General features: G+C 33.7%; 2 protein-coding genes across 6 annotated transcripts in view; one reads left to right on the top strand and one right to left on the bottom strand.

Annotated features, from left to right (window-relative positions):
- Positions 1-4,994: 4,994 nt before the first annotated feature.
- LOC139814729 (sodium-independent sulfate anion transporter) lies at positions 4,995-11,007 on the bottom strand. 5 transcript variants are annotated; one of them, XM_071781198.1, is made up of 10 exons: positions 10,172-11,007; positions 9,184-9,380; positions 8,930-9,084; positions 8,115-8,412; positions 7,472-7,784; positions 7,124-7,285; positions 6,641-6,781; positions 6,242-6,387; positions 5,988-6,174; positions 4,995-5,842 (listed from the first exon to the last, which is right to left on the bottom strand). In XM_071781198.1, exons 2-10 carry the CDS (start codon positions 9,316-9,318, stop codon positions 5,649-5,651), a joined length of 1,731 nt encoding a protein of 576 aa, XP_071637299.1. In that variant the 5' UTR covers positions 9,319-9,380; positions 10,172-11,007; the 3' UTR covers positions 4,995-5,648. The 5 variants fall into 5 exon arrangements, with proteins under 5 accessions (XP_071637299.1, XP_071637302.1, XP_071637301.1 ...); XM_071781201.1 differs by having other exon boundaries at positions 5,988-6,140; positions 10,172-11,003; XM_071781200.1 differs by lacking the exon at positions 10,172-11,007 and adding an exon at positions 9,889-10,017.
- The window catches only part of LOC139814728 (uncharacterized), a 35,816-nt gene continuing 25,889 nt past the window's right edge, over positions 8,306-18,232 (top strand). The window contains 3 exon segments of the mRNA XM_071781197.1: positions 8,306-8,437; positions 14,480-14,608; positions 15,692-15,841. The gene's annotated coding sequence lies outside the window, so the exon portion shown is untranslated.

Below are 18,232 nucleotides of genomic sequence, written 5' to 3'. Positions count from 1 at the left end.
CCAGAGTTATTTATAACCCAGAATACTTTTTGGACATAAATAATTTGCAGAGGGTATAAGAGCGTCTTTTAAGTGTAAACTTAAGCTTAGCTGGACACGTTGCATAAATATTTAGTCTCATGAATATATTTGTGATAGGTATAATGGATAACACTGTTGAAAAGACTTCCGACATAGAGCGGAAGGCTGCACTCAACAAGCTACATAATATGCAATGGCTGAAAAATACATCTCATTCAGCAAATCCGTATGTTTAACCCTTATTTCTTTGCCTTAGTATATATATATATATTTTGTGCTGTGTATTAACATTGTTTTGTGCCTTCATGAAATCACATTTGTTTATCATGGATCATTTTACTTCTTGATAATTTCATTTTTTTTTTTAAGTATTTTCTACAGCATTAGCCTTTACTACAATTGCGATGTTGTTAACAATTTTGTAAGATATAAGAGACAAAGTAACTTGTCTTGTGTAATAATATGCGAGTACAAGTACATTACTTGAAGTATGTGCATTGTAGGACTATTATAAGTCATATATAGATTAAATTTATAGTTACAGCATATTTATAAACATTTGTCATATATGTGCAAGATATTTTAGAACGTTATCTTTAGTTATAAATATTGGAGCATTTGATTGCGAAGCAAAATTAAAGAATCATGACTAATTAAGCTTGAAAAATGTAATCGGAATCTTGTTTCTCAGATTAAATCTCTATATAACTTATAGCTCTGAAATAGTCTATGCACATTTTCTACAATTTGCTAATATATGTATTTTTGTATATATTATTACTAGCTGGTATATAAGAGGACGGACTGAAGGTATATGTGGTAACATTTTGTCAGTGTCTTACGCTTTGAAGTTACTTTTATATTGATTTTTTATTACAGCGAAAAGGTAAAAGCTGTTGTCTATAAGCAAGCGCAAAACCAGGATGAGGACAAGAAGATAGAAAAGGAGGTTTTGGCAGTGACCGAAACAGTCAAGAAGCTTTTAGGTCGAGAATCCAATAAATATTCCTCAACAGATGATACATGTAAAACACATTCGTGTGATGATGCAATGCCTGAGAGCGATGAGAACGTGTGGAGTAAAAATATAGATACAACTAATCTGTTTCCGAATGCTGATGAGCTAGCTGATCAAAAGAACGAAGAAGATATGCTGAGTATCGTGGAAAGTATTGTAACAGCAAAGGTGGAGGCCGAGTTCTGTATAAACAAAGAGCAGAAAGATCAATCAAGTACATCAGAGAACAATGCTGAAGACGTTGTACAGTAAGTATAAACAGAATCTAACTTATTTGTATTAAATGTCCTGTTTTGTTGTGATATTTTATATCTGTAATAAATTAGGGACGCGGTAACGAAAAGTTCTTCCGATTCACAAAAAACTGATGGAGGCGCAAAAGAGATGAAATTAATACATTCCGATGGTAATAATAATGATTCCAAATCCATAACACCATGTACGTCAAAGGTAAACGATGAACAAAGGTCAACTTGCAAAATAACTAGTACAGAAAGCAGTAAACCTTCAACAGAACCAAAGGATAAAGGTAAATATATATACATATATATATATTTCTTTTTATCTGTAAAGTATATACCATATGAGTACATGTTTCATATAATCTTATGTAATATTAGATATGTAATATCTATTTCTAATATATATTTATTATTTATTCTATTTTCAGATGTGCGAGTAAGAACAAGTAATATAACAAAAACGGGTATTAAGACTGGCAGTAATACAAATTTAGCCAAAGACAATGAAAAGTTTTCCAGTCCTAGTAACGATTCCAAGAAAGCAGTTTCCAATTCATCGAAATCACTGAGCACCCCTAATAAAATTGGAAGGGATCACTTTAATAACAAACAAAATAATACAAAAAATACTATCGTAAGAAGACAAGAATTTGTAAAACGACGTAATGTTTCAAGAAATGCAATAGAAAAGGAGACGAAAAATGCTGCTGGGAAACCAAACGTGGTGAAAACAGGTGTTGAGGCAGCTGATACATGTCAAAATAAAAATTTAAACAGAGATAAAGCTTCACAGAAACTGCAACAAACAACGCCAAAACAATTTGCATCGAAATCAAAAGGTCAAGATTCTCTCAGAAAGAATACATCTAACTTCTCTGATGATAAAAATAAAACTGAGAAAGCGGCACATACGCCTGAAAATGTCGATTCGCCATTAAATGAAACTGAAAGGAAAAATGAGAAGATTGTTTGTGAAAAAAATGCTCAAAGCGATCAAAGAGCAAATCGCAGTATTGATTGTAGAAAAAATACATTTGTCGCGCAGTATAAAAATTCGGCGTACTCGAAGCCGACGCAAAATATTCCGAGACATGCTGCGTATGGAAGAAATCCGTCGTATGCGTACACTAATCGAAGGTTTGATAGGGATCGTAATGGCAGTGCTGAACGTAGAATTCCGAAGCGAGAGCACACACCTGTTAATACATTTATAAAATCAGATACAGGGACTGAAGAACCTAACACAAGCAATTTGGAGAATTGGGCAAAGCAGAAGAAAGAAATAATTCAACCGATAAATGTAAAATCGACCAGTGAATGTATCGATTTAGCGTTTAACGATAGAAAGGATATAAAACCTGTAAAAATGGAGACACAAAGTAAGGAAAATACGAATTCAAGTGTTGCTCATCCGGAACAAGAACTTGCAACGTCAGAAGCACAACAGTGTCGCGTAGAAACGAGTGATATCTTAATTAAAGTCGACAGTATTGACCAGCAACATAGAGATACGAAAAATGAAGAAACAGATTTGTTTAAACACTCGTCCTTTAATTTAACCTCTGATGAGTATTCTACAAATTCGCAATTCAATGATGTGACACATCAGTATTCGGTAAAGTTAGAAAATATGCAACGCACGAATGATGTAAATCAATTTGAGAGCAGTCAAGCTACTTGGGATCAACCGTCTGATAACGCTGCGCAAAAAGGCGCGACAGTTATGAGTGTACAGCAGCCTGTTCAAAATATGCATCTTAATACGCAACAGACTTTCACTCAAGCAGGAAATCCAACGAGGCAGATGTCGCCGTGGGAACTGAACGACAGCAAGTTTTATGATCAACAATTTTCGGTTAGCGACGCGATGCGGCTGTCGCAGATTCCAAATACTTCTTTCAGCGCGTTGCCATACGAGTACAACGCACCAATATCCAACGACAACAATGTCACCGCTACGTCTACGCTGGAAACTACGATGAGTAATAATAGAGAAAATTCAAATGTACTTTACAGATACGGACCGAACGTACAGCAGAGATCCGTTATGGCTTCGGATTACCCCGGTCATTCTTTATCACCGTGTCAAACTAATCAGGCTAGGTGGAGTACCTCGGTGCAAGACGGTTTCCACGTTGAGCATCCGTATATTGCAGCGCAGCCTGCAATGATGCACGTTTACAATCCTGCAGCTTTTGGACTTGACGATTTCAACAATGCGCATACGGTGGATTATGTCTCACATCCAGTTATGTACGCGCCGTATATGCAAACATGGAATTCACAGTTGCAGTATGCAGTGCCCGTTCTGTATAATTCGCCATGCGCGAATTATACCACGTTTTCTCAACCTAGCAATCAACCGAATAATTTCAACAACGTGCATGACCAGCAGCAAAAACATAATCCTTACGCGCAAATGAATAGTTATGTTAGAGATACGTATGATACGAATACCTGCGCTGTACAAGCGCAGAGAAATACTGCCGATAACGTTCCAGCAAAATCCAATTATTATTACAAGAAGTATCAAGACAATCGAGCAGTTTACGATGTTCCTCAATACATACCACCAGTTTCGTATTCGAGATCGCAACAAGGTATGAATGTCATGCCTGCGACAGGTATAAATCAGTACAACGCATCGTATTGTCCGCCAAATCAGAGACATTATAGGCAAAATGTGTCGAATTACATGAAAAAGAATCAAGATTTCGCTTATGATGACAATGGATCGGCGGAAGACATCCCCCCAATAATATCCCCGAAAGAATTTGTAACGGATAATATCAGTCTTTCAAATAAGACTGATCAGTTTGCGACACGTGTGTTTAAACCGGAGTTCAGAATGAAACCGAATTCGGGATATCGTCCGCCATCCTCCTTCCCAAGAGGCGGTTTTCGCAGAAATACAACTTTACAAGATTTCCCGAAGGAATATACATATCCTGTTAGTATCGGTCGCGGTACATACAAAACCAAGAGAACATAAAAATGTTAGATCTAAACTGAGAGTAAGTTATATAAAATACGGGTACACATTCAAAAAAATTTTTAAATATTCTACCTCTTATAAATCTGATGATGATAATCTAATTAAGAAAATCAATAGTAAAGTTTTCTAAATTGTTCGATAAGGCTTCTACATTATATATATATTACTCTGATCTACTATAAATAATTATTTACTATCTCCTTTTCTATTTTTGATATCTCGAAAAAAATATTACGTTTTTTATATAACAATCAGTTAATGAAATTGAAAATCTCTACTATATCGCAATTGCCAACGTATATGTATATGTATTGTTTAGATTCATATCCTATTGTGATATCGGGTAACCCAAAATGGTGCTCACCTTGCACTTAAAGACTCGCTTTAAATCTTTATAGAGCTTAATACGCTATTCATAAATATATAAATATAAGTTCTGTTTAAATCTGTAAGTTTTCACAGATGAGTTCAGTTACGAATCGCGAGGTATGTAAAAGTTTGTTCGAAACATATCGATTGCGAGAAATGTTAACATATATTTAGCATGTAAGATTTTCTCATGTTTGATTTCTTATAATTTTAAGATAAAATGTTTCAGAAAACTATATAATTCTACATGTACCTTAATTTTTCTATCTTATTTTTGTGTTCAAATTGTATTGTTGATAGAGATGATATAGTTTATTTTTTCTGGACTGGTTTTATGAAATAAATACAATACATTTTGATATTTCTATATTGATTAATTTACATTACATCGTTAATTCCTTAATAAATTTCTAATTTTTTAAAGTTATTTTTAAAACATGATTCCTTCCTGCACAATCAATTTATAAGTTCAAAGTTCATCAAGATGAAGAATCTGGCAATGCACCGAAGTGTTTATAAAAATATTTAATCGAATCTGCTTTACATTTATTGAGAAGAAAAAAAAATAACAGACATATTTAAAACATTTATTTATTATGTCTTTTAACTTCACTATTAACACTTACGATTAACAAAGGCAGGTCAGTTTAACATATAAAAGTTTCATTATGTATGCTTGACGGAACATTGCACATATAAGAAATATGAAAAATTTTATATGTACATGTTTATGTGTAAGATATGTATACACATTAATTTATTTTATATATATATATACACAACAAATTTGTCCTACATTTCGTGTGATAGCATGGCAGGCTTATTTCGAGACGAAAATTCTAACATTCGACATCTCTTGTGTGTATATTGGTGGCAACCAATATACAACAAAAAGATAAATACACACGAGCTCTTACGCGGTTAACATATTCATTTATTACATTTATAAGGAAAATATTCAAGATATGCGTATCACAGCCATGTAGAGGCCCGTTCATTCGTTTTAGAGACGATCGCGAGATCGTGTGTCATGCCTTTGGGTCCTCCTAAAATTGCGATTAAATCGACTTCGTCTCTCGCCATCAAGATTTGCTTGTCGGATAGCGATTGTATACTCGTTAAAATAGCACAATTCGCTCGCAGCATTATTAATTGGCAATTGTTTTTCCTGAAGTCCTTTATCATCATACTGATACTCTAAAAATAATATAATATCAATATTAACATCTTAAAAGCAGGTATGTTTATCGATCAATTTTTAACGTTCTTTGTGTTACATGATTAATCATATTCTAATTAACAATTTTGCATTTATGTATAGGTAAATTAGCGGTTTTGAAACCTGTGCGGCAGTGAAGTCTATTCTGTCGATGTGCTCGCAATCCAATACGACATTCATCCCGGGATTTTTCGTCAGATACATTCTCAGATGATCTACCGCGGGGAACAAAATTCCAGCACTGGGACGGACTAAGAAATAATCGATTGTCGAGATCTGCGAAAAGAAGATTTTTCATCCTGTATAGTTCCTGAAAGAATCGTTTCCTAAGAGTAAGAATATCTCTAAATTCGAAAGCATCAGTTTCGTTTCCTTACGTTTCTGTGCTCGATATTTATTGTCGGCCGCGCATTGAGGTATACCAATATAGCCAGATCGAGTAGCGTACCTATCAAAATTCCCAATTCGACTCCGACGAAGAGACAAGCGAGGAACGTGACGAACGCCGGTATTAAATCACGTTCTATAAAGAAAAACTATATTTTATTCATTAATTTTGTTAGCATGAACTTTTAATTAAGGGGATATCCCCTCAATAGTAGGCAAGTTTGTGATTTTTTTTCATAAACGAATAAATAGAAAATTGTAGTTTTGTATATGTATTTGTATATGTATATGTATTTGTTACTATTTTATCATCATTTCTATCGCGTTTTATATAAAAATGATTAATATTTATTAAAAGAATAGAATTATTTTGATTATATTATACTCACTATTGCACTTCCAGATTGGAAGTATCATACCAATTTCTACCATGAATATCACCGCGCTAATTATGACAGAGCTTAATGTCGCTTTTGGGATGTAATAAAAATACGGAGTCAGCAAACTTAGCGATAGTATGACTAGAATACCTGAAATTATTTGTTGTTAATATTTTTTTCTTTTTCTCTTTGAAGAGATTTGTGCGTTATTCTCCTCATAAAAGATAACGCTCAATTTATCACAGACGTTTAATCGACTAAAGTTTACACGTCTATTATTAATCGGGTTTAGTAACATCTGTAGTAGTTATAACTGCCGACGTAATATAACAACTGGTGTTATAAAACCGGATTAACTAATGTTTATACGACATATTACGTCGGTAGTTATAACTGCAGATGTTACTATACCCGATTAATGGTGGACGTGTAAACTTAGTCAATGTTGTACACGAGAATGTGTGTCATTTAATCAATCAGTGAAATTTATACCTGTGTAGATTCCACCCAACGGCGTTCTAACACCAGAAGCGTTATTCACTGCGCTTCTCGAAAAGGATCCTGTAACGGGCATCGACTGAAAGAACGAACCGACCAGATTACACAATCCGAGAGTCAGCATTTCCTGCGTGGCGTCCAACGGCATGCCATGTGCTTTAAATGATGAAAAAAATATTCAGGTATATTCTTACACAATAACTTGGTATGGGATGCCATGCGTCGCGTATATGATCCATTAAAATTTACTTATTCGATATTTTATCTACCAAACACAAAGAAATAAAATTGTTTATGGAATGACTTAATATAATACGATATGTTGTTAAAAACGACTTGTACAAAAAGCTTTCGCGATGGCGACGTTTCCGATAATAGAGATGAACGGTATGACCAAGATGCCAAACTTGAACTTCTTCGCCATATCGATGAATGTTTCAGTCTGGTTTCCAACTGTTCTCGAAAACGGAGGTGGCTCGACGATCGGGAGACCGGCGTCGATATGACCCGTGAGAATGTACGGTGCCCCACCGTGCGTTTCGAAAATATAAGATGCAACTGCACAAAGGACGACCACGAGAGCGTTCCTAGCTGTACCGATCGTCCAGAGGAACTTTTTCAGCTTGGTACCAGCAACCTCTCTGTCTTTCAAATGCTACAAAAAAAAAACGATTAAGATTTACATACTCGTATATACGCAACAATCTATGATCTAATAAGAATTTCAACTTTTTTTTTCTTGGTTGAACTACATATATAAAACTTCGTTTAACTAATATATAAATGACTTCATTCAAGCATTTTCTTTGAAGAAAGCCTGCTTGAATGACGTTATTTATACAGTTAAAGTTTCATATAGTTCAACTAAGAAAAAGAAGTTGAAATTCTTAGAAGAAGATTATAGATATAGATTGTTGCGTGTATACGAATATATAAATTTTAATTTGACACTTCTTTTTTTCTGTGTACAGTTCAATCGGTTCACCTTCAGACCCAGTAAAGTTAGGATGCAGCAGCATGATAAAATCAAATCTGGTATTTTCGTGTCGGCGACGTGTTGTACCAGACCCGCCCAAATCTCAACGAAGCTCTCGCCGTGAATATTCAGACCCAGCAGACTCTTTATTTGACTGCAAGCGATGATGACGCTCGCGGCTGACGTGAACCCGGACACCACCGGTATCGATATGAATTCGATCAGAAACCCTAGGCGTAGGATGCCAAGTAATATCGTGATGCATCCGGACAGAAAGCAAAGCAAGGCCGCGTACTCGGGAATTCCACTGGAAAAAGAAATCATCAGGCTCGGTAAATTGATTTTTATGTTATACAGCCTTGAGACGGCAAACGACGACTTTTTTCTCGAGAGGCGACTTATGAAAAATGTCTTTTAACAATTCAATTATGTTACGGTTCAAGCGATCTCGCTCGATTAGCATACTCTTTCATTCCGCGCGACCGGATGAAATGTCAAGCGAGAACATTGTTATGTCAATCATGCGCACAAATAACGTGGCTCAATACAAGCGAGATTTACAGCTTCCGGTCAATGATTCTAAAATTAATTGGTTTCTAACCAGTGCTATAAAATTTAAATTTTGTATATTAAAAGAAAATGTGTGTAACAAACGACATTTAAAACTCTGAAAAACTATACGTCTCTTTAAACAGTGAAAAAGTTTCTGGGCTTTAAACGAAAGAAGCGCGAATTGATATGTGGAATTTGTCATGTGCAAAAGTTTGCAAATTTAAGTAACTTACTCTGCTATTTTATTAGTTTTACGAGAAGCTTTGACGTACCTCGCGTATGTCCAAGTCAGTAGAGATAACAATGCTGTCGGACCAATGTTGACTTCTCGACACGTGCCGAAGAAGATATACACGAAACTTCCCGCAAACGCGCTGTAAAGCCCGTATTGCGGATCCAAGCCCGCTAAACCTGCGTAAGCTATCGCCTGTAATTGCGATTATTACGTTTTTTTTTTTAATTACTGACTGAATAGCGATCGAATAGCGTCAGGCAATCGAACGAACGTATACCGCGTTTTACGTACTTGAGGTATCAACGTCAGCCCTACGGTGAGCCCTGCAACAAGATCACCCAATGCATCTTTTAGTTTATACTGCGGCATCCATTTCAAAATGGGAATTCTATCCTTAATCATTCTTTGGAAATTAGTTATGGCCATTGTTATTCACCGATTGTACTATTGTCCCTTTAAACGTCGCAATAAGGGTCGCGGTAAGAGATCTGGAAAGGCGATAGGTAATATAAATAAATAAGTAAATTTTTATAAGTTTTACATATCTTAGAAACGTTTTGATTCGTTTCAGATTCTTATCCATTTCTAAAAAAACACAATATATATTTTTGTGCTTTTCACACTTTTAACACAATAAGAGTAAAGCTTTGGAAGAAATTTGTTAAATTGTTTTTTCAAATTTTTCGTTGAATCATTCTTCTTTTTTTAAAAAATAATTGAAGTTTGCATGCTTAAAACTCTTTATTAATTAGATTTTTATATTTTATTTACCTGGGATTGTTTAATTAGACGAATTATAAGTGAAAGTTCAATTTCACTGAATAAATTAAAATTTACAACACATTGTTATGTTTTGTAAATTATTCTTGTAATATAAAACATTAAATATGTTTCACGATATTTTACTTATAGTTCCAGATAGAAAGAATATCCAATTCGCAAATTTGTACGCAAGCGTTAACCGACACATATCATCTGACAACAATTAAGACTCACGTAACATCGTGTTTGTCTTCCGCTAATTGTTTGCGGGAAATCACCGCGTTTCATTCTCCCGTCTTTAACGTCTCGTGTATTAAACACACTACAGGCTTGTAACTCAACAAAAAAAATTCAACTTTTAGAATTAATACCTTACTCTTCGCGTATTCATACGAATATACTTACTGCGAGAATAACATTCCCAGAACGTGATACGAATAGCTTATCATAATTACACAAAAGTTCGCAATACATATTTTACAGCATAATGACACACAATTACTACGTAAGAACTTACATTATTTTCCTTATCAGCGGCCACTTTTTCGAAAAAGAATGCGAAAAGGTACCGCCGTCCTTTAAGAGTAAAATCAACGGACATTTTTTTTTCGATCGATCGATCGCGAATGCAACGTGGATTTTTTTAATGAGAATTCCCTCACGCTGCACCGTCTCGTTAATTCACATATTACGATTGCCTTCTGATCGCCGCACCAGTTACTTATACAATCGTTTTTTCACACTCTTGTTCAACTGTGCGCACCTCTTCGCCTCTTCGCGGTCCACACGGCATTCACGTGTTAACGCATGCGTTTACTCCTTCCTTCGTGTGACATCATCGCCGGAGATCGGCGGTCTCAGATCGCCAATTTGTTCGACAAATGGGGGAGGGTCTTTTTTCACGGTCTTTTCATACCGTGTCTAACGAGGCTTTTGGATTCTCCGGCAGTAGATCTCAAGGCGACTATATTGTCCTTTGATCATGTGTCCTTTAATGTATCACGTTCGTTGCTCTCGATAACAAATATACGCGTAACAAGTAGCTATAACAGGTGTTTATGTATTTCGCGAAATAATAGCTCTTGCAATTGGCGTGCTCTTTCTCCGAGAAACTAATTTCTAATCTCAAATTTCGATATTTTTACATTCGGCATTGGTGTCTGACAGCTTACAAATTTTTATTCAAAATAATAGATGTACGTGACAATTTTATTATAAAGATATTTAAACACGCTCCGAGAGAGAGAATTACTCTTATAACATCTCTCTTATGCCAAAACTATAAATGTGTAAATTTTTACTTTTTGAGTAAAGAAGTGGGATGTCTTAAAGATACATAATTGATAATCTTTGATTCAATTCCACATACAGATTTGAAATTCGTAATCCGTGAAAAGCGGCTCCCTGGACCTTCAAATTGGAGGTGCATGTGGCCGACGACCACATCATGTGGAACAACTATTGTTACGAATTGTTTATAAAAGATCTATTTTTAGAACAGGCCAAGACCCACCCAAGAATCAATGTCGATTGACTAATTGAATTGACAATATACACGGATAGAGCAAAACATTTCCGCGAATTTTTTATTGCTTGAATACCCGTGTGACATAGACAATCGGGAAAAAAGTTTTTTTTATGACATAAAAAGAAGTATGCGAATAACATTAAGTGATATATATGTGCGTGAAGATGGAATGAAGTATTTCTGCACGAAGAATTTCTCGTTGTCTATCGGTTCCAGTTCAAACTTGTCATTTAAATTCGTGGCGTGTAAATGATGTACTGGAAATGTAATGCACGTAATTCACGAGGACGATGTATGCGTACTTGAACAGATAGGGCATATCAAAACACATTCTGATAGACGCAATATACAAGTACAATGCAACGTTTAAGTAATATCCGTTTTCTCAGTTTATAAGACTAGCAGAGAGCGCATGCTTGAAAAACTTGATATATTTTCCGCGGAGCATCTTTCGAAAGATGAAATTGAAAGAATTTTGCTATTTTAATTTATTACAAATGTAGCATTAAAATTTAAAGAAAAATTAATAATATAAGCGTTAAAATAAAAATATTATTTGACAGTATATTATATAGATACAATATATATGTGTACACAAAGATTTCTAGATAACGTATCTGAATATATACATTTAAATAATAACATTCAATATATTTTCATATTGTTTCGGACGTTAGAAATATACATACACTTTGCGATTCGCTCTGATTCCCACATCGTAATTTAGTGTTGAGTTTAATAGATATACCGGAATTGCCCATGAAAACGTCCTTGCCTGTTTCCACAACCAATTACAGCAATTTGTTATCTGTAATGTTTAGCAAATGTAGAATTCATAAGTCATTTGTGTGTGTGTATTTTGTCAAAAATTGTGTCACGTAAAAATTAATGGATTAGTAATAAGTATTTTTTTCCAAGGAACAATGCTATTAGAAAAAAAACAAGTTCCTCTAATTCTTATATCTTTTCTTGCGTTTTTATTATTCATATTTTACTTCTTTATCTTATATAATGATTTTATTTAGTTTTAATGAATGTCCTTGTCGTTCCTGCATTACGTACGTCATACAGGGATACAGGTGCAAAAAAGAGAAGAGCTGTGTAGAATTATTAATACACATGTCGTATTAAAATACATTTGTATTACAAATAATATTTTTACAGTTTATATAAAATGGAACACAGTGTTATGGTAGGACGTTATAACATGCGTTAGAAATCTATAGAACATAAAAAGAAAACCGCGTAATATTTGATACCTACGCTGAGTATAAAATTATAAAAATTCGTGGAATAATTTGATAAATTTTAACGAAATTAATTTTTTACTTTTGGCTTTATTATTTTTTGTATAAATAAAATCTTTTTTAATTAACTTATATTTGCATATTTGGCATCAAATCTAGTAATTCAAAGAGATGCTAAAAAATAAATAAATAAAAGTTAACGTTTTGCGCGTGCAAAATTAAATAATTATAAACTATATTGTTTAATTTCTTTTGTTGCGTTTGATATAAGATAACGAATAAGTTAAACATTGAGTATTCGAACCGACACTTGATAATCTTCCTCTGAGAAATGAGATTAAAGGTAGTATGACATGAAATAAAAAGATAACTTGAAAAAAAAGATTCGATATAAGTATATAAATTAGAGATTGAATATATAAAGATATTATTAAAGACTATATTCTGGGCAAATTTTCATGATTATCGCTTGGCTTTGGAGGTAATTGTAGAATATCGTTATTATCAACTATCGATACAAATTTTTTGATCATGATATAATAATTAATATATCATTTAATTTATATAATTTTTCACAGTACATTTTAACTATAATGGTATATGAAAATATAATAATGTTATAATTTGATAGTTAGTTTAATGAATATTTTATAAATACGTAAAATTATTTTATTACATATAATATCCAAATTTTACTTAAGTATATTTGTTTTAATATTTTTAATATATTTTTAATATATTTGTTTTAATATTTTTATTTTATATATTAGCATTATTATATCAGACTTGTATATTTTATATTATTTTTACTTTATATCTATAATTTTACACATTTCTTAATATTTCTAATTTGCACTATTTATCTTGCAAAATAATATTAACTTAAGATGTACATATATGAAAAGATGATGTAGAATTATTTGAAAATGATTGCATTCTTTTATGAGAATATTGAAAGAACATAAGAGCCTAAAGTTTTCCTTTCGGTGTATTATAAATTAAAATATAAGAATTTTATTTAGCACAAGAAAAAGAAGCAGCGTCAGTTTCTCATATTCTTGATAGATGTATGTACAACGTAGATTACTATTTGTCCGACTGTAGACAAAATTCCAAATTCTCGTATTTTTCCTTACTTATCTGCATTCTTAAAATCAAATTTATTAGAACTATCTTTCTCTTACAAGAAGAATATCGAAACTGTCCCTTATCGATTTCAATTGACTTTGGATGTGTAGAACAATCATAAATAAAAGATTCGTATTTCTTTGCATGTACTTACTTTCAAAGCAGTATAATTTGATGTCAATGGAACATCCTTGGAATCGTGCTGTATAAAAAATATTTTAAATAAAAGTTTTATGGCGTTTAATTTATCTCATAACTAGTATTATAAAAAATCATACGTGTATATAAGTAGAATTAACACACACACTAAGATTAATGAAAAACAAATTATCTTCTAAAGATATTTAATCATCTTAAATTTGTTCACACTTCCCTACAATTTATCGACTTGTTAAAAGAAAAAAAATACAGAGATAAACGTATAGCTTGACCGTCGCTAATAGCGAGGCAATCATATCCGCCGATTGTCAGTCAGCGGAAGTAACGTTTTATTTCATACAAATGAATATTGTGCTTCGCAGTTGAGAAATTACGTAAAATCAAAGACAACGGCACTGTCAGACATGAAGAAAGAGAGGAAATAGAGGGGGGGAAAAATAGAAGTTTAAAAATACTCTTATAACAAATCACTTCTTCTCGTCATTGCCACTTTTTTCGCGATGAACTCATTACATCGGCTCTCATCCGGTTAGTATTTATTATCGCAAGTCTGGTATTTCATGTATATAGCTTCTTATTTAATTGTACCGTGAATCAATTTAAAGTAGATTATACAATATCATTAATGATTAATATTATCAATAAAGTGAGTTTAACGTTTCTAAGATGACGTATTCTAAAAGATTGCATTCTATTTTTCTCTTAGGGAATATTTTTGTCTGAAACATTTCTCCTTAAACTGCTCCATTCTTTATCTGTTAAGGAATCCGGATGTGTTCTCTTTATCTTGATTGCCGAATTAATACCCGTTTCTTCATCGGTCCCACCCGGAGTCGAAGGAAGAGGAAAAGAGCTGCGCTTACGGTCGCGTCATTGCAGCGGAATTTCGGCTGTAAGTATTCGTAACGGAACAACTGGCTCCTTAACAGCGGCGCCCGTGCGCTGTGCGAAAAAAAAGGGCAAGATAAACGTTCGTAACGTTTTATCAAGCCTCGATCATCGGACCCGGATCTCCGAACCTTTCCGCGACTTGGTACTTCTTTTCGTAAACAAGAAACTCGCTTGGGTTCACGCTCGAGAGTTCTTCACCCTCGTCGCATGTCCATCCATCATTCTGTATACTTTCGTGACTCACTGATGACCATCTTCTCGCTCGATCTCGTCAGCCCCTCTGACGATCTTTCGGAAATCTTAATTCGATACACGCCTCGCCTCCTGTCTGTCAAGACCGCCTCGTAATTCGCGTTACGTAAACGTATGTATATTATTTCGAGTAGCCGACATTAATATTTATCTCCGTAGGTTTATTAAATATTTTGATTTAAATACGAGACGCGTAGTGGGTCAGAAAAATATTTACACGCTCTATCTTGTTTGAAATAACTTTAGGAAGGATATTTCTACGAATTATTTCCGTCGCCATATTCAAAATATGTTATTTTTTATTTGTATTGATATACCGAATAAGATACATATATTACACAAAACATGTAGATAACTGTAAAAAATTATGCCTAGAAGGAATATCCCGATAGAATATCTCGATACGTTTTTTACTCGTTGTATCATCTTGAATTATTCAACGATTAAATTAGAAAAAATTACGGCGATGGATATTAATTATTAATACGATACGCTGTATCGTATCGTATTAATGATTTATTATATTAACTTATTTACATAAAAAGAAATAAATACATACCGCAATAATTCACTCTTTCCTGGCGATTATAAATATCGATAGCCACAGTATATTTGTATAATTCAATTAATTATAAATTCACACAATCATACAATTATCCGATTTAATCTCTAAATTTCTCATTCAATAATACAAAGCACCGTAAATTTGAAGTATCGTATTCTTATATTTGCATTTCTTTAATCTTCACGAATCCATAATTATCATTGATATCTATCCTATATCGATTTTAAGTTGGAGAATTAATTAACGTTCGCGCTTACTATTTTCCAGGAAGCTAGTACGCGATGCCTGATAACGATCCTGTCACATCTAATGATCGATTTTGTTTAATTGCGACGGACAAGCGATGAAAGATCAAGTTCAAGATCAACGATGTTGCGCGAGCGTCGTCATTAAGAGGACGAGAGAAATATCTTCACGGTGAGTGACTCCTGAGCCAAGGACTTCGACCTACAGCCTACAGCTGACTTTTGCGGTCCACGCGACGATTTACATCCGGCGCGGCGGTCTCCCATCCGATTGAATCTTCCCTTCCATTTTAAATATCTATTTAATGACTGACAATCGCGTTCCAGATTAAGACGACGCCTACGGTCCATCGTCTGTTTTGTTCAAATTTTTTTGTAACACTTCCAGTAGATTTTTAACATTCGACGTGGACTATGTCGATGTGGAATTAGGAATCGTAAATTAAAGATTCTGTTAGCCTAGATTCAGGCATCTTTAAAATTTAATTTGCTAGATTTTAAAGGACCTTATATGTTGAAAAGAATCATCTTTTCCGAGAAATCGTAGGACGCCTTACACATATATTGTGTGTCGGCACCAGAAGTGGTCGAACTCGACGGTTAACTGTGTTTCGACCGTAAAATCCGCGCCCACGTGACCGAAATCGGATTCGGGAATTATATGAATTTCCTTATTGCCATTGGCGTACACGCTTCATGTGAACCCTGCGGCTGCATTCGTGCGCAAGATACACGTAAACAGCACGTTGCCGAATAATATATGCTTAGAAATGTTGAAAGTACAGATTTTAATTCTCGAAAATATTCAACTCGATAAGAAATACGATTATTATTTTTATAAAAATATAACTTATTTTGAAAAAATTATTTGGTTTATATAGGTTTTTGTTTAAAGATGTAAATATTAAAGTTAAATGAAAGTGGTTCAGTAACATAGATCATTAAACTATTCTTGGAATAATAATTTAATTCTCTTTAAAATCTTGTTATTTTCCTTCGTAATATCGCAAGATTTTTTTATACCTTTGATTGTAATCGCCGAGATAATAATAGAAAATAAATATAATATACATAATGATGATAATAATAATGAATATAATATAGCATTACATGCGGATAATGCTTGACGGTTCTTCGAAAAAAGAATCCTGAAGCAACGCTTCTTACTCTTATTTTTATGGGAATCCCCAAAAGCAGGCCATACCTCCCAACTAATTTGCACACCGCTATGCATTTGTTTATTGACGAGTCAGCACGGGTATTATGCCGATGTACCGTTAAAAGATTCTCCCATCGGGCCACCGAGTAATATCATCGCCAAGAAAATTTACACGACAAAAACGTTAAAAAATGCATTATAGACGCGAATAAATACATTGTCGTCTGAAAAGCAACGGTAATTCCGCGCGTTATCCGTGAATTCAATGTGCGCATCCGCATATTTCTGTTTTTCAATCAAGTTTCTTTTATCGTCCTTCATCACTTCGTGATAAGGAGTTAATGAATTTCGGAAAATGCCTGATTTCTCGGAATGCCGTTTCAAAGGTTCGAATTTAGATTGTATCTCTCTTCGCGTGATTGCACCATAATTTTTATTAGATTAAAGCTGATTATTTAGATTTTATAAAAGGGTCTAAATTGATCAAGAACTTCAACGATCTAAAATAAAATACCATAAATCTAAAATAGTTTGTGTGTACAATGTTGATATTTTCGAAATCTCGAATTAAATACAATATGTTAGGTATACTTCCGTTCTTAACACCTCGTTCTCATTTTGTTTATCGCTGCGAAGCCTTCAGCTTCTTTTATCGTTGAGATAATTTGAATATTCTACAAGGAAGAATTACGCAAATAAAAATTTATGGTGCGATATTGTAGCATTCGGAAAAATTATTTATGCGCACGTAAATTTGTGAAGTGATAGAGCTTTGCGATATTGTCAAATTTTATATCTTACGGTATTATAATGTCATGTGTAGGTTAAAATATTTTCTGTGAGAGAGGAAGAGAAAACGGTTAAAGTGTAATAAATGCGCGAATATTTGTTTTCATCATATTTTTATGCAAGCATTAATTGGCAATGGAAATTAATTTACGGAAGAAAAGATTGTTTCTAAAACGAAACAAAAAACTGTTGCACGCAACATGTACAAAAAGAAATCATAAATAAGTAATATAGTTGTTTGTATCTATTATAATAACGATATTAAATCGTATTTCTCTCTCTCTTACAGGAATTAAAAAAAAGAACTGCGAAAGAAAAGGAACTGTGGTTAATGTAACGGGTTACGAGTTATATTCACAAGATCAAGGACATCTTCGTCCGGTTTGAGCATCAATCTTCATTAAATTTTCAGATACTCGTGTGTCTGCTTTTTTAAAAGAAATCTAAAATTGTTTTACCAAAATGCGAGATTGTGAGACATTTTCTGCGCGTTTAGATCATTTAGAAGAAATGATGTTATGCTTTGCTTTATGATGAGGCAAGTCCGCGGAGGTAATTATTACGGAAATAAACATAGCATGGCTCGGAGCGATAATCATTCAGTTGAATGATGAG

The sequence above is a fragment of the Temnothorax longispinosus genome, chromosome 6 (genome assembly GCF_030848805.1).
Source record: "Temnothorax longispinosus isolate EJ_2023e chromosome 6, Tlon_JGU_v1, whole genome shotgun sequence".
In the NCBI taxonomy this organism is placed as follows: domain Eukaryota; kingdom Metazoa; phylum Arthropoda; class Insecta; order Hymenoptera; family Formicidae; genus Temnothorax; species Temnothorax longispinosus.
Note: the sequence above shows the minus strand (reverse complement) of the source record. Positions and strands in the feature narration are given on the sequence as shown.

Excerpts from the sequence above, each read along its gene's own strand:
- LOC139814729 (XM_071781198.1), bottom strand. The coding sequence starts at position 9,318 with ATGGCCATAACTAATTTCCAAAGAATGATTAAGGATAGAATTCCCATT. Across the intron at positions 7,286-7,471 it reads CGCCATCGCGAAAGCTTTTT|CACATGGCATGCCGTTGGAC; the intron begins GTACAAGTCGTT and ends CATCATTTAAAG. Across the intron at positions 6,782-7,123 it reads GTTGGGTGGAATCTACACAG|GTATTCTAGTCATACTATCG; the intron begins GTATAAATTTCA and ends AAATAATTTCAG.